The 17,500-nt window shown below is 34.8% G+C and overlaps 1 protein-coding gene across 3 annotated transcripts in view; it reads left to right on the top strand.

The window, feature by feature from the left end:
- Positions 1-17,500, top strand: part of LOC106883892 (uncharacterized) — a 461,066-nt gene that overhangs the window by 336,639 nt on the left and 106,927 nt on the right. For all 3 annotated transcript variants that reach the window (XM_089349763.1, XM_089349761.1, XM_089349762.1), the window contains one exon: positions 9,163-9,211. In XM_089349763.1, coding sequence (XP_089205889.1) covers positions 9,163-9,211 — 49 coding nt within the window. The remainder of the gene's footprint in view (positions 1-9,162; positions 9,212-17,500) is intronic.

Genomic DNA, 17,500 nt, shown 5'->3' with positions numbered 1-17,500 from the left:
CAAGTCTCGAGCTGTTTGCTCAGAAGAAGCTTTTTTTTTGCTCGCTATAAATTTTTCAGTGACACACAGAAGCATCCTCATAACTTAGTGGGTTTGAATAAGAGACTGATATAATAATTACCAGGCTTTAAAAAGTAAGTACTGGAATCAATTCATTCAGCTAAAACCCTTCAAGGTGATGTCCCCACATGGCTACAGTCCAATGACTGGAACAGATAAAGGGTAAGAGATAAAAGATAGTGCACACATGAGAACAAACTTCTGATATATTCTATAATAAGCTATTAGTTTCTGGGCACTGTATACTTTTCACATTCCTAGATTGTTTTCCCTTTAGCACGCCGGGCAAAATGCTTCACGGTATTTCGTCTGCTGTTACATTCTGAGTTCAAATTCCACCAAGGTCGACTTTGCTTTTCATCCTTTCGGGATTGATTAAATAAGTACCAGTTATGCATTGAGGTCGATGTAATTGACTTAATCCCTTTGTCTGTCCTTGTTTGTCCCCTCTATGTTTAGCCCCCCCCCCCCCAGTAGGCAATAAAGAAATATATTTCATTACTGGAGATATTGTTGGTGCGATAGATAATATTTTTATTTTGTTATTTAAATTGCATTATTATTTTTTTTTTGTTTTTATTTATAATATTGCAGCTGAATTGAATGACTCATGGGCTAAAAATTTCAATCCTGAATTTAAGAGTAATTTATAAATGGAATCCCTACATGCCACACATACCTCCATCAAATTACATTGGTCAAACAACATTTCTCTAAGAAATACCGATTTTTGTTTTTCTCAAGGTTTTTGAAATGTCAATTCTCGGTTTCAAGCAATTTAGATGAATTTATGTTATGAGACAGATCTGATGTATTTGAAGAGATCTGATGTATTTGAAGAGATCTGATGTATTTGAAGAGATCTGATGTATTTGAAGAGATCTGATGTATTTTTGCTTTTTTTGCTTTTATTGTACTTGCTTCAGTTATTAGATTGTGGTAATGCAGGGGCACTGCCTTGAAGAGTTTAATCAAACAAATAGTTCCAAATACTTATTTTTAAGCTTGGTATCTATTTGTTGGTGCCTTTTGCTGAATTGCTAAGTTATAAGGATATAAACAAACCAACACCAGTTGTCAAGCAGTGGTGGAGAGAAACACAAAGACACATACACACATACACACACACACACACACACACACACACACACACACATACACACACACACATATGTGTGTATATGCATATGTGTGTATATGCATATATGTGTACAACAAGCTACTTTCAGTTTCCATCTACCTCTGAGATTTCCTGAAGATCTTGTACTTCTTGCTGTGGTGGTAGATTTTCAGTTCAAATCCACTCACACAGCTTTGGTCAGCCTGATGCTATAGTAGAAGACACTTGCCCCGAATACCATGCAGTGACACCAAAGCAAAACCATGTGGCTGGGAAACAAACTTTTTAACCCTACAGTCATTTGACAACATTTTCACTTCCTATTGGTGTGTGGGTTTCTGTTTAAGATCTTGTGTTATAAAATTGTTTGAAATTCTCAGTAAACAAGAGTGCAACTTTTTATATCTCCAATAATGAAGTAGGAGAAGGAAAACTGAGAAGCAAAATGTCAGTTTTGCCAGTAAAAATACACAATAAGTCTTTAATGCACTGAAACTATAAAAAGTAATTTGTATTCAATAATAAAAATGTTACTATAGTACTGTTTCACTTCCTTAAAATTTTAAATGTTTCAATTTTTCAAAGATAAAAATGTAATTACAAATGCAAACAAAATATATTTATATACTTGTATTTACATACATAGTCATCATTTAAATTGGAAATATTGTGAGAATGTGACAAAGTACTCGTGTTTATTTTATACCTTCCCCTTTCTCACTATACTCTCTCATACTGTCTTTTTCTTTCGTTTTCTCACACTTTCTCCTTTCCCTGTCAACTAGTCTTTCTCACATAATGAAGTGAAAGAGGAAGAGGAGATAAGAACAGAAAAGTGCGTGATAGATGGCTGCTTTATTAGTCAGTTATAAAGAGAAGAGTCATAAATATGTGTAATGAAACAAAACTCAAATATGGATGAGACCCCACTTCATCGATTCATTGGAAAAGCTAACAGATAACAATTCATTGAAAAAGTTAATGGGCTAATCAGACTATATCCATCCATCCGCCCTCATAGGCACAGGTATTGATGGGCAGTTGAGAAACTTGCTTCCCAGTCATGTAGTCTAGGATTCAGTCCTACAGCACAGCCTTTTAGATAATATCTTTTATCATAGCGTCAGGCTAATCAAAACTGCATGAGTGGATTTGGTTGACAGAAACTGAAAGAAGGCAGCGAGCTGGCAGAAACGTTGGCACGCCGGGTGAAATGCTTAGCGGTATTTCGTCTGCTGTTACGTTCTGAGTTCAAATTCCGCCCAGGTCGACTTTGCCTTTCATCTTTTCGGGGTTGATAAATTAAGTACCAGTTAAGCACTGAGGTCGATGTAATCAACTTAATCACTTTGTTGTTGTTTGTCCCCTTTATGTTTAGCCCCTTGTGGGCAATAAAGAAATAAGAAACTGAAAGAAGCCTCTCTGTGTATGTGTGTGTGTGTGTGTGTGTGTGTGTGTGTGTTTGTCCCCATGTTTTGACATCATTAGAATGTTGTAAATGAATTCTCCTATTACACAAGTGATGTTATTTGTTTCCAGTCACCCATAAAAAAATGTGTTTGGCTATAGGGAAAAATTACTCTGCTTGGAATCAGGTAAGGGTTAGCAACTGGAAGGGTATCCAGCCATAGAAAAAAATCTACCTTAACAAATTCTACATGACCTAAGCAAGCATGGAAAAATAAATGATGATAGCAATAATGATAATGATGATGGTGATGATGACATATGTAGAAGCATCTTCTGCTCTACTAAACTGTTGTATTCCTCAAAACTTTGCTGTAATGCGAAATTCCATAATGAGAAACATATTTCTATGTTGCATGGAAGTAGAAAATAGATTTCAAATTACAGAATTCCACATTATGGGTTTCAAATTTTGGCACAGGGTCAGCAGTTTCAAGGAGGTGGATAAGTCAATTCCATCGAACCCCAGTACTCAACTGGTACTTATTTTATCGATGCTGAAGGGATGAAAGGCAAAGTTGCTCCTGGTGGCATTTGAACTCAGAATGTAAACTTTGAATAAAAGCTGCTAAGTATTTTTCCCATCTTTGTTAGTGTGCTAACAATTCTGCCAGTTCATCGTCTTTGAATTCTACATTATTAAGTAAGACTTTCAGGAAATGCAACATTGGCTATTCTACATTATGTTGGGGTTGAACGATGGAGGAAATGTCTGTGTATAAGTCTGTATCTTTCTCTATGTGTGTGTGTGTGTGTGTGTGTAGGAATATGTGTTTGTATGTTGTTGAGGACCATCTATTGATTGATGTACATAGATCTACATATACATGCCTTAGTGTGTGTGTGTGTGCAAGGTATATGTTAACGTGCATTTGGGTCTGGTGTTATGTCTCCAGGAAGAGCATTAACTTGTTGACTGATGTATATGATTCTGTATTTGCATGTGGAATGTAATCTATTGACTTCCTGCAATGTCTTTGTCTCGTTTTCTTTTCCCTTAAATGATTCTCTTTATCTCTTTAACATTCCCTCATAAGAGAATGTTGTGTACGTGCACACACACACACATGCACACACGCAGACATACACACACACAGACACACACAAATGTGCACATATGCACAGGCACAAATATGCAAGCTTGCAGACATACTAGCATACACACACACACTCACACACACAAATATGCATGCATGCAGACATACAGACACACACACAATTTGCATGCATGCACACATACAAGTGTATGCGCACACATACAAGTGTATGTGCACACATGCAAGCGTATGCACACACATACGCACACACAAACATGCACACACATAGAAATACACACACACAAACTCGCACACACACTCCTACACACATGCACACACTCACACACACACATGCACACTCACGCACACACACACACACACACACACACACATTCTCCCTTTTTTTCTGTCACACTGTCTTTTCCTATTTTTTCCCTCCTTTCACCTTTGCAGTTGTGCTTTGTCGGCCTTTCTTTTCTTTCTCTTTTTTTTTCCCCGTTTTATCATTTCAGTGGGGTCAAGATGCACAGACTAACTGCAAATTATATTGTTTTTAGTCTCTGTACATGTGTGTGTCCCATTTAAAATTAGTTTCTCTGTACCTCCCCCCCCCCCCCCCAACACACATACATACGAATATACATACAGAGGATGATGGTTAGAACATGATACATCATTTCACAACCTTGCTAGCAAGTAGGTGGCTGGTCAAAATTTACTGTAAATTAAAAAGAGAAAGAGAAGAATATATACATATAGACACAGGAGTGACTGTGTGGTAAGTAGCTTGCTTACCAACCACATGGTTCTGGGTTCAGTCCCACTGCATGGCATCTTGAGCAAGTGTCTTCTACTATAGTCTCGGGCCGACCAAAGCCTTGTGAGTGGATTTGGTAGACGGAAACTGAAAGAAGCCTGTCGTATATACATATATAGGTGTGTGTGTGTGTGTATATGTTTGTCCCCCCAACGTCGCTTGACAACCAATGCTGTTCGGCAAAAGAGACCGATAGAATAAGTACTAGGCTTACAAAGAATAAGTCCTGGGGTCAATTTGCGCTCAACTAAAAGCAGTGCTCCAGCATGGCCGCAGTCAAAAAAACGACTGAAACGAGTAAAAGAGATATATGCAAGCATGCAGACACACACACATATGTATGTATGTATGCATGTATGTATGTATGTATGTCATTATTCAGTTTATTTCAATATTTCTCGCTAATAGAGAAAGAGCCAGTTTCTAATGCATATCCAAGGCTCCTTCATTGAAATTTCAACATCAATAACAGGGTATTTTTGTATGTATGAATGTATGCATATGTGCAGATTTGTATGTTTAGTTTTATGTATGTATTCTCATGCATATATAGTTGCATGTCTAGCGTATATACTTAAATGATAAACTTCTGGAAAGTTTTACACATTTCTAATGATCGCTTGGATCTGTAGTCTTTGAATCAGCTTTCTCCACTCTGGTTTTGAGAAGCTTAATTTCTCAAGATTGGTATTTAGGCTGTGTGTTACATATTCCAGTGAACTTGTAAATTGGATAGAGTAGCTGTAGATTCCTCAATAGTTCAGCATAGGTATTTCCTTTTTCACTGATCTTTAGCTTTATGTATGTATGTATGTTTGTATATATGTATGTATTTATGTATAGAATTAGTTGGTGAGAGTAAAATAAGTTTGAACTTAATTTTCAGCCTTTTCATTCAGGGCAAGGCCTATGGCATTGAAAGTAGCTATGAAAGCAATCCAAATTGAGCAGTTTTGGAGGTAGAAAGGTAGAAAAGCACAGTTTGACTTGAGACATATATTTACAAAGATCACAAAGTTCGGATTACAAAATGAGGGAAAAAGATATAGAAAAAAAAATTATTAGGCACGGAAGTGGCTGTGTGGTAAGTAGCTTGCTTACCAACCACATGGTTCCGGGTTCAGTCCCACTGCATGGCACCTTGGGCTAGTGTCTTGTACTATAGCCTCGGGCTGACCAAAGCCTTGTGAGTGGATTTGGTAGACGGAAACTGAAAGAAGCCCGTCGTATATATGTATATATATTTGTTTGTGTGTCTATGTTTGTCTCCCCAACATCGCTTCACAACCGATGCTGGTGTGTTTATGTCCCTGTAACTTAGCGGTTCGGCAAAAGAGACCGATAGAATAAGTACTAGGCTTACAAAAAATAAGTTCTGGGGTCCATTTGCTCGACTAAAGGCGGTACTCCAGTATGGCCGCAGTCAAATGACTGAAACAAGTAAAAGATAAAAGAGAAATATATGGAAAAGAATTTGGGAAAAAAAATATATATCTTTTATTTTACTTATTTCAGTTATTAGACTGCGACCATACTGGGGCACTGCCTTGAAGAATTTTTAGTCGAATGAACCAACCCCAGTATTTATTTTTTTGTTCAGCCTGATACTTATTGTATCAGTCTCTTTTTGATGATCTGCTAAGTTATAGGGAGGCATGACCACACCGACCTTGATTGTCAAGCTTGGGAGAAAGACACAGGCACAAAGACCCATACACAATAGATATATATGCATACATATATATATATATATATATATATATATATATATATATGTATGTATGTATGTATATATATATATATATATATATATATATATATATATATACATTTACATATATACACAACAGATTGCCTTCAGTTTCTGTCTACCAAATCTTCTCACAAGGCTTTTGTCAGCTTTAGTTATAGTAGAAGACACTTGCACAAGGTACTATGCAGTGGAATTGAACCTGGAACCATGTGATTGGGAAGCAAACTTCTTATCACATGGCTACACCTGTGCCTATGTATGTTTATATATTTAAATATTTTGAAATGTGGAATGGAAAATAGAGTTGTTTCTACTATAGTCACAAAACCTGAAATTTTTGGGGAGATATGGGCTAGTCGATTACATCAACCCCAGTGTGTAACTGGTACTTATTTCATCAACCCCAAATGGATGAAAGGCAAAGTCAACCTCAGTGGAATTCGAACTCAGAACCTTAGGATGGGCAAAATGTTCTGCTAACGATTCTGCCAGCTCGCCACCAGAGAGTTAAGAAGTTGTAAATAATGGCATGTAAATATTGGGTAAGAAAACCGCTTTTGAAAGAAATTATCGAAGGCTGTCCCACAGCTGTCCAAGGGCATTATTTTGTAACCCAGTATTTAAATGCTATTATTTGTATATTCTATTAGTATTTAGGAGAAGCAACAGAGTGACTCAAGGACTAAGAGTTTCGTGCATTAACACTTATCCAACTAGTTAAAAGTTTAGGGGTTGTGAACATATATACTGGTGATAATGGTGTTTTCCTGGATAGTTCAGGAGCAAATTATAAAACCGATTACAGTATCATGTGGATTATTGTTATTTTTTAAATAGTTTGCCTGCTATACTGTCCAATAGATAAATAAATACACAAATAAACATATAAAGAAAATTTGTGCATACACATACATAAACGAGTGTGTCTGTGAATATATTCCATATATACATATACATACACACATACATATACATATATATATATATATATATATATATATATATATATATATATATATATATATATATATATATATACATACATATATATATATATATATATATATATATATATATATATATATATATATATATTTCATGCTTGTACCTGCATGATTATGGATTTACACACACGCACACACACACACGTGTACATATGTAAGATTGAATATCCATATATACATTATGTGTGTGTATATGTATGTATATATATACATATATATATATATATATATATATATATATATAGAGAGAGAGAGAGAGAGAGAGAGAGAGAGAGAGAGAGAGATTGAGTGATAGACACACATACTATTATTTATGATTTTATCAACTTCACATTCCACTGTTAAAAATGATTTATTTTACGTCTCTTGAAGTTTTAAAATCCTTATGACGTAAAGAGTATATTTATTGTGCTGGAAGTTTTTTCTTAATTATATCTTTGCTTTGTATATCTCTGCATATTAATGTGTAGTCTAGTTTTAGTAATGAACAAGGCAAAAACTTGCTCAGAGCAAATTTAACAAGAGGTTGTATGTAGCATATTACTACTTTAAAGAAAAAAAAAACAGCGAAAAAGCAAAAAAAAAAACAGCGAAAAAGCAAAAAAAAAACATACAAAAAATAAACAAAACATGTTTCAATCTGAAGTAGACCTTAGGGTTCTTATTATACAAGAGAATGACAATTTAACTACATAAATTTGCAGTATGTATATGAGCGCACACACACACACACACACACACACACACTGGCACACACACTGGCACACACACTCACACACTCATGTACATACACACACACTCTCTCTCTCTCTCTCTCTCCTCTTTCGTACACTCATTCATTTTCCTATACACATACATCTATACTCACAAACTAGCCTTCTTTTCATGTCAGTGTTTCAATACCAGCTTGAGAGGTTGAATAGGTTTGCTACATAACATTTCTCCAGTTATTTGGCTTTTTTCTCTCCATTTATCTTATATGCGAAGGGCGGGGTGGGGGGGGGGGATGAATAAAAAAAAATAATTAAAATAAAAATTTTTGCAAGGAAAAATATTTTAGAATACTAACTGATTCATCAAAATCTATCCTTAATGCAGCTACTGATGTATATCAGAACATCTTACGTCTCTGATGTTATTTTTGTTTCGACCATTTCAGTATGGTTCTGTTCTTACTGACTGCTGTCATTTTTGTGACGAGTTGTTTGATATCCGCCTTTCTTCTGGCTGTCAAGTCATCTTTTATCAATAAACTTATTAGGTTTAGAAGACGTTGATATATTGTGTCCTTTTATTATCTGTTTTTGACTTTACTACGTACAGATTTGTTAAGAACATTGTATATGTCTGCCTTTTTAATGTAAAATTTTAATATTATTATTATTATTATTATTATTATTATTATTATTATTATTATTATTATTATCATTATTATTATTATTATTACTTTTTATATTTATGTCTCCACATTGCCGTATCAATTTATGCCTTCAATCAATAATGTCCTTAATTCAAACATGTATCTATATATATATATATATATATATATATATATATATATATATAATCACACATATATATATAAATATATACATACAGACGTGTGTGCGTATATATGTGTATGTGTATCTATATCTATCTGTCTATCTATCTATCTGTGTGTGTGTGTGTTGTACTAGTGAATGGAAATAGTTCCTGCATAATAATGAGGGAAAATGAAAATTACCATTTTTGTTGTCAAATGAGATACATAAATAGATCAATACAATAGTGAAAGCCAGCAGGAAGGTGTGTCTGATTTTGGTTTTAATTTAATAACTGACAATAATAAACAGTCTATGTTCTACTAAGTCAAGAATTCTTATTGGTTCCAATATTAAATTTTTATATATTTTCTTTTGCAGGTGAAGGAAGCTTCTATCATGTATGACTTACAGAAAGGAAGATCTCGAGGTTAGTTCTTTGTAAATACAACCTGTCTCTGCCCTGTGTCATCTCTAACATCTTTCTAGCCGACTAAGATATTTCTCTATATTGCCAAGCAATCATAGATCCAATCAAATTGAATGTTCTGCATATGAGATTTTAGAGACAAAATGGGATTTTTTTCTTTCTTTATAATGAGATTTTCTTCATAACTATCTGTACCAATTGTATATTTGCTATAAATTACACTTTAGTTAACAATTAGTGAATAATATTTTTTTGCTGTTGTTTACAATGTAAATTGGTTGGAATATTAATTGCAGTCTTCGAATTGTGATAATTAGATTACGATAGAATAAGTTTAATGCTATCTTAAGGTCTAACAAATAACGAATTATTAAATAATTCACTGTTCCTGCTATAATTATTAAATTTGCTTACGTAATGTATTTTCCTTTCTTATATTAGTTTGCCACCATGTATCTGGTTGTTAGATTCCAGCAACAGCAATAATTAATTTTCTCCTTTGGATTACATACAATACAAATCTCTGCTATCACTACTGCTATATCTATATATATATATATATATATATATATATATATACATATATATATATACATATGTATATATGTACACATATATATGTGTGTGTTTATATATATATATATATATATATATATATATATATATATATATATATATATATATGTATATGTATATATATACACATATATGCATACAAATATATTTGCATATGTGTATGTAAATGTTTATAGATGTGTGTGAGTGTATGTATGTTTATATATGTACATGTGTGTGTGTTTATATATGTATATGTATAAGCATGTATGTGTGTATGTATATATATTTATATATTTGTATGTGTATGTGTATATATGTATCTATATCTCTACATGTATGTATGATTACACATGCATGCTCATATATATATTTATATATATATATATGTGTATATGTATGTATGTATGTATGTATGTGTATATTGTATGTATATGTTGTATATATGTGTATATGTGTGTATTTTTATGATCTCTATTGAAATTAGTTCGATCAAAGTTGACAACTTTCAAAAGTAGTGCTAAATATATTATACAAGTATTGGGTTTTATATTGTTTTATTTTTAAGAAAAATTAGCAGAAGTGTCATTTTCACTTGTCAGTCATTAGCAAGTGCAAGTCATTGAAGTTCTATTTTCGTATATCTATGCAAAAAACTCACTAACAACTCCTTAAGTCATAAGTAACATTATAGTGATGTTTATAAGCAGATTACAAAAGGATATTTAAAGCAACTGTTGATAATATGTAGAGCTACCAGGGTTATCAACTTTACCTGATTTTCTGCATAACTTTTATCTTTTACTTATTTCAGTCATTAGACTGTGTCCATGCTAGGGCATCACCTTGAAGAAGTTTTAATTGAATGAATTAACCCCTGTACAATTTTTTTTTCAAAGCCTCGTACTTATTTTATTGGTTTATTTTGCTGAACCACTAAGTTATGTTGATGTAAGCACACCAACACCTATTGTCATACAGTGGTAGAGGTAAAATGCAGACACAGATATAGATATACATACCTAGATAAATATGTATAAAGACAGGCTTCTTTCAGTTTCCATCTACCAAATTCACTCATAAAGGCTTTGTTTGGCCTGAGGCTATACAGGGTGTCCACAAAGCCTGGGTACATGAAGTAAATAAAATCATAACATAAACAATTAAATATAAGAAATAATAATTTCTTAAAGTATGTGTTAATCCCCATGTATCCAGACTTTATGGACACCCTGTAGTAGAAGACATTGCCCAAGGTGTCACACAATGGGACTGAACCCAGAACTATGTGGTTGGGAAGCAAAACTTCTTACCACAGGGCTATGCCTTCACTTATTTCTACTTTAATATTTCCTTTTTTTTTATTCATTGATGGTCATTGTTTGTCACTAATTATTTGTGACCAACTTTTTACTTGCTGGTGGTATTCTGCAGACATACAAGAATACCACTTTAATAAATTGCAGTTGATAATGACCTATAGATTATTGGTCATTGTGCCAAGTTTTAAGTAAAAAAAAAAGTTTATGTATGTATGCATATATGTCTATGTATGTGCATATGTATATATGTATGTACATATGTATGTTTGAATAAAACACATATATATATTAAACATAGAATTTTATAACATATATATATAATCTATATAAACACTTTTGTGTGTGCGTGTCTGCGTGCATACACACACACACACACACACACACACACACACACACACACACACACACACATATATATATATGTATGTATTGTACAAGATTGCAAATCAAAGTGAAATTAATTTAAACATTAGGAAGCCTCATTAATGTTTAAATTTATATCAGTTCTTTTGAAATAACACTGTGCAGAAAATAGTTATTGTTTAATTAAGATGTTGAAAGAAAAAATATGCAAATTAGGCTATCCTCCATAGAGATAGCCTAATTTATTACTGCCTTATACAGCAGCTGATCTGTTTGGTGAAGAAAGCCATTGTTGTGTTCTCTGAGGAGTAGTAAGCATACTGTGAAATGGTCCATTGGGAAACACTTCTTTCTTTATTTTAGGCACCTTTAGCGTTGAAAGAATGTCTTTATGTTCTTATTCAATTCCTAGCGAATCGTTGTAATGCTTAATAATGTGTTTGGATGTGTATGTAGTTATGTATATATATACATATATATGTGTGTGTATGTATTTATGTATATATATATATATGTCTTTATATATGTATTTGTGTGCGTGTATATACATGTGTGTGTGTAAGAATGTATATCTCTTCGAAACGCCAGTGTTATAATGGTGGCAGCTGATGAAGGAAATGTTCTCTATGTGGCCTGTGTGTTTTCTGTACCCTGTTTATCATTTTGTCCATGTTTTTTTTACAACATCATGTACCCAAATATCCATCTATATATACATGTAGATGAAGGTATGTACATACATGTACATATATATGCATATACTCATATATTATTTGTATAAATATATACATATATAAATGTGTGTATAAGAATGTATATATATGTATATACACATAGATATATATAAGTGTATATGTATATATATATATATGTATATATGTGTGTGTGTGTGTGTGTGTGTGTGTGTATTATGTCATAAACACACATGTATGTATGTGTATCTATATGTAAACCAGTGTATATGTATACATAAAGGTATTTTCATGGTTGCATGTTTTACTGAAAGTGATGCAAAAGTAGGTGTGACTGTTATTAACTGACATGTTGTTCAAACTCACATGTTGGGTGAGAAACTTCCTATGTACAATGGTAGCTACTCCACACCCTCTACATCAGATGTGATGTGTTTGTGTCATCATTGAATCCACCGCTGGAATCATCTTTGAATGAATTCACGTGTGCACTGCTGTGTCCATCATTTTCACCAACTACTTTCACCTCATCTATGTCACAAAATTATTGGGTCCAATAACTGTTATTTTCTTGGGCCAAATAGGGTAAGTTGGAGGGCTCCAGATCTGGGTTATGCTGTTGTTGGCACTCCGTTGCTTACGACGTCGAGGGTTCCAGTTGATCCGATCAACGGAACAGCCTGCTCGTGAAATTAACGTGCAAGTGACTGAGCACTCCACAGACACGTGTACCCTTAACGTAGTTCTCGGGGATATTCAGCGTGACACAGTGTGACGAGGATGACCCTTTGAATTACAGGCACAACAGAAACAGGAAGTAAGAGTGAAAGAAAGTTGTGGTGAAAGAGTACAGCAGGGTTCGCCACCATCCCCTGCCGGAGCCTCGTGGAGCTTTAGGTGTTTTCGCTCAATAAACACTCACAATGCCCCGTCTGGGAATTGAAACCGCGATCCTACAACCGCGAGTCTGCTGCCCTAACCACTGGGCCATTCCGCCTCCACTGGGTTATGCAGTGAATGGTGAATCAATGACCAGCCCAATTTGTCAATTAATTTGCCTGGTTTGTTGTTGAAGATGTGTGTGGTTGTGCATTGTCATGCTGCAAGTAGATTGTTTTTAATTTCTTCTTTAGTTATTTTTTCTCCTTATGTTTTTCTCTAAATATGTTGTATTTTTCAATCTATCGCATGCTGTTCACAGTACAGCCATGTTTCTTCAGCTCAAGGAAAATTATGCACTTGTCATCTCTGTAATTGTCACTGTGTCTTTCTGTGCTGATTGTTGGCTCTTGAACTTCTTAGATCTTGGAGTAAACATGTCCAGAATGAAATAGGACCAAGTGATGAGGATGATGCATGTACAAATGGAAAGTTGAATGATGAAGCAGTGTTTATCACATGACAAAATTGTGGCTAGTATCAATAAGTCATCAGTAACTAACCTTGTTGATTGTGAAGGTTATGGGGATATATATTTGTTAAGGTCAGTACTGCAAAACATTTGATCGTCTCGCTGGATAATATTAGTTGTAGTAGCTTCTAGAATTGCAGCACTTTCAATCCTATAAGGGTCACGAGGGCAAAGACCTCACACATGTCAAATGCAACCATCAGCAAATGTTTCCACTGAATGTCTAAGCAAGTCTAGCTGAGGCCATGATATTATCCAATCACTTCAGTTGTGGTATACTCTTGTGTCACCATCCATATAGCCTTGCCCATCAAAATATGTCTTGTAACTCCTTTCTTACATATTCTAACCTCCTGTTCATAGTGCCAGTGCTGTGTCTTCTCAGTGTGAAGAAGTAGTGACTTGACCTGGCTTGACTTTTATCTCCAAGTTATGCATCCTATTCCAGGAACCCTTCAGAGAAATCCCGCTTTTGCCACTTCTATTTGCATTCATACTCTTTTGGTCATTCTCCAAAATTCACAACCACAGGTAAAGTTAGGCCTGAAAGCTGAATGGAAGAAAGTGATTTTTCCTTTTTTCCCCTTCTCCTTCCCTATTGTATAATGACTGAGTATGGTTTCTGAAGTATATATTACATCAGTGTCTACGATTCTTGTATTCATTTAAGCATCTTAGTTTCCATCACTCACGTCTCATTTAGTTTTGCACTTGCACAACCAATTCCAAAATCATCAATAATCCTTTGAGATGAAGCTCTAATGATGTCGCATTATGTATTCAAAACAGTAGATCGTTCACTTCAACATATAATGCAGAAACATGTACCATTTGTTGGTAAGTTTATTGTGATTTGTAGTTACTGCCATCAGATCCTCTCGGTCAAAAAGAAAGGCAACTTATGTATTCACAGTTGCTATTACTGTAAACTTGTCATTATCCTCAGAATTAAGATGATGCTATTCATTTCAATGCCAACAATTTCCAGTATGACATGCCTTTGCATTATCTCTCAACGAATTACTTGGGTAGAGTCTACAAAAGGCTGGTTTATATTTCAAATGCAAAACATTTATTCATACAGCAACTGTTTGTTGCACATCACCAGCAAGTATAAGGGCACTGGCATCATTGTAATGCTTTATAGGATCAAAAACACTCTTAATGATAAAGTGTCTCTGATTAATCTGCTACTCCAGTTTACATATTCAATGACAAAAGTACAATTTTAGTTGTAAGGCAGGTGGCTTAGTGGTTAGGGTAATATATTCACAATCATAAGGTATTGAGTTTGATTCCCAGTGGCATATTGTGTCCTTGAGCAAGACACTTTATTTCACATTGCTCCAGTCCACTCAGTTGGCAAAAATGAGCTGTACCTGTATTTCAAAGGGCCAGCTTTGTCACATTCTGTGTTATGCTGAATCTCCCCGAGAACTATGTTAAAGATACTTGTGTTTGTGCAGGCTGTTCTGAACCTTCGTCGTTGTAACTGGTGGGGTGCCAGTTATAGTTTACACTTGTTGAAGTAGTATAGTATGGCTCAATGCTTTTCTTACTGCCATTTCTTACTTGTTTCCAAGTAAGGTGCTGCTTATTCCTCTGGTCTTTCAAATGACAGAATGCTCAAGTGGCTGGACACTGTTACGTAAATGCTAACATTGTTTCACACTAGGTTTCACAATGTCAAATGGGAAAACACACACACACACACACACACAGAGGTTTACTTACATACACATATGTTTGTGTGTGTGTGTGTGTATACGATGGGCTTCTTTCAGTTTCCGTCTACCAAATCCACTCAAGGCTTTGGCCGGCCCGAGGCTATAGTAGAAGACACTTGCCCAAGGTGCCACGCAGTGGGACTGAACCCGGAACCATGTGGTTGGTAAGCAAGCTACTTACCACACAGCCACTCCTGCGCATATTTAATTTATTTCCATTTATTACAAAGATCTTAAAATTTCTATACATTGGTGATCATGTATAGTACTATTTCATTCTTTTTTAGAAATCGACATCATGATATAATCTGTAACCTAATAATTAAACATTTTATGAAGTGAGACATTTCATTAAAGATGGAAATGATTACAGTCTGGAGGAAATTAAGGGAATGTGTTTATTTTTGTTCTGTTATTTTGAGTCCAAAGTTGGATATAGCAATGCTAGCTTGCTTTGATACTGAGGATTAATAACTTTCAAATGATAGCATTGATTTAAGCTGCTAGTAACAAGATTGCAAGGATGAAATAACACTAGATTTCAAGTACTTACAGCTTGGAAATTTATTTCTCTAATAGTAACTGCTTCTCATAAAATACCATGCAAATACAGTGCATAAGTTCCTGGTAAATGGAAAAATGTATCATGTGTTTGATAATATCAATAGAACAATTCCTTGAGCTTCTGCACTTCTATCTAGCCACATTCTGAAACTGATAGGGTTCTTCCCCAACTCTTTCTCTCTCTCTGTCACTAATAATAATGATGATGATGATGATGATGATGATGATGATGATGATGATGATGATGATGATGATGATGATGGTGGTGGTGATGGTGGTGATGGTGGTGATGGTGGTGATGATGATGATGATGATGATGATGATGATGATGATGGTGATGGTGGTGGTGGTGATGGTGATGGTGATGATGATGATGATGATGATGATGATGATGGTTAATGTCAAGCCTTGAGTAGAAGTTTTGACAATTAGATTTAAATTATCTTCAATGACTCTGGTTTAAACTGCTGTCAATCTCGTTATGAAATTACGTTACAGTGAGGGGGCCTTAACTGGAAATAGAACTATCAGAAAAATATGCATATGTAAATAGGCGTTCACCTATAAATACTCATAGTATTTATATGGTGTTCATGTGTTATAGGAGCTTTTATGGATTTCAGTAATATACGAGCAAGCTCACTCGCTATGCTGCACTGGGGAAACATTTATAAAAATTTATTCGTTTCTTGCAAGTTGTTGCATGAACACAACTAATGCTAACTAATCAATGAATTTTATCAATCCTCTCAAATATATACGAAACTTTGTTTAACTTGTATCATTACTTATTTCAGAAATATGTAAACATCCAAAGTGTGTTCGTAAAGTATTCAACTTTATCTTTTCCTGCCAAAATTAATGCTATGTGGGCAAAAGCCCTTGGGTGGGAGGTGATACCACCTTTCCTGTACATGTGTGAAACTCTTCACACCGGTAGGTAATGTCAGTTCCCAACTGTTATACTTAGAGGACAGAGGTTTAGTGCATGCTCATTTTCACTGAATGCACCAGGCAGAGATATTGCATCAAGTTTATTCAAAAACTTGGTGATACTCAAGCTCAAACCATCCAGAAGATTCAACAGATCTGTGGTGATGATGCCATAGGTAAGACTCAGATGAAGGAGTGATACAACCACTTTCAACATGGCTCCACCTCAGGAGAGAGCAAGGAACGCTCAAGCAGGCCATCCACAAGCCAAATGAGGAACTGATTGAAAAGGTTTGATGAATAGTCATGGAAGACCGTTATGTAATAGTCTAGTAAATTGGTCATGAAATGGCAATAAACACAGGATCAGTGCATTCCATTTTAATGGAGGATTTGTGTATGCAAAGAGTGCTGACGAAATTTGTCCCTAAAGTGCTGGCAGAGCAGCAGAAATAATTCCGCATGGAAATTGCTCAAGACCTGCTGTAATGTTCAAATCACAACCCAGATTTCATGAAGACCATCATCACTGATGATGAGACATGGGTTTGTTGGTCTCTGTTCGATGTGCTCAGCCATCTTGCATGAAAATAAAAATCTGACAAGTCCACACTACACATCTGTACTCTTGGCATAACAGCTGGAAACTGATGTAGCTTACTGGTGTGAAAGTTTTCACCTAAGCATAGGAAAGTGGCATTACCTGTTACCCAAAGGATATT

This window comes from Octopus bimaculoides, chromosome 3, assembly GCF_046866305.1.
Source record: "Octopus bimaculoides isolate indiv1 chromosome 3, ASM4686630v1, whole genome shotgun sequence".
In the NCBI taxonomy this organism is placed as follows: domain Eukaryota; kingdom Metazoa; phylum Mollusca; class Cephalopoda; order Octopoda; family Octopodidae; genus Octopus; species Octopus bimaculoides.
This window is presented reverse-complemented; position numbering and strand designations above follow the sequence as displayed.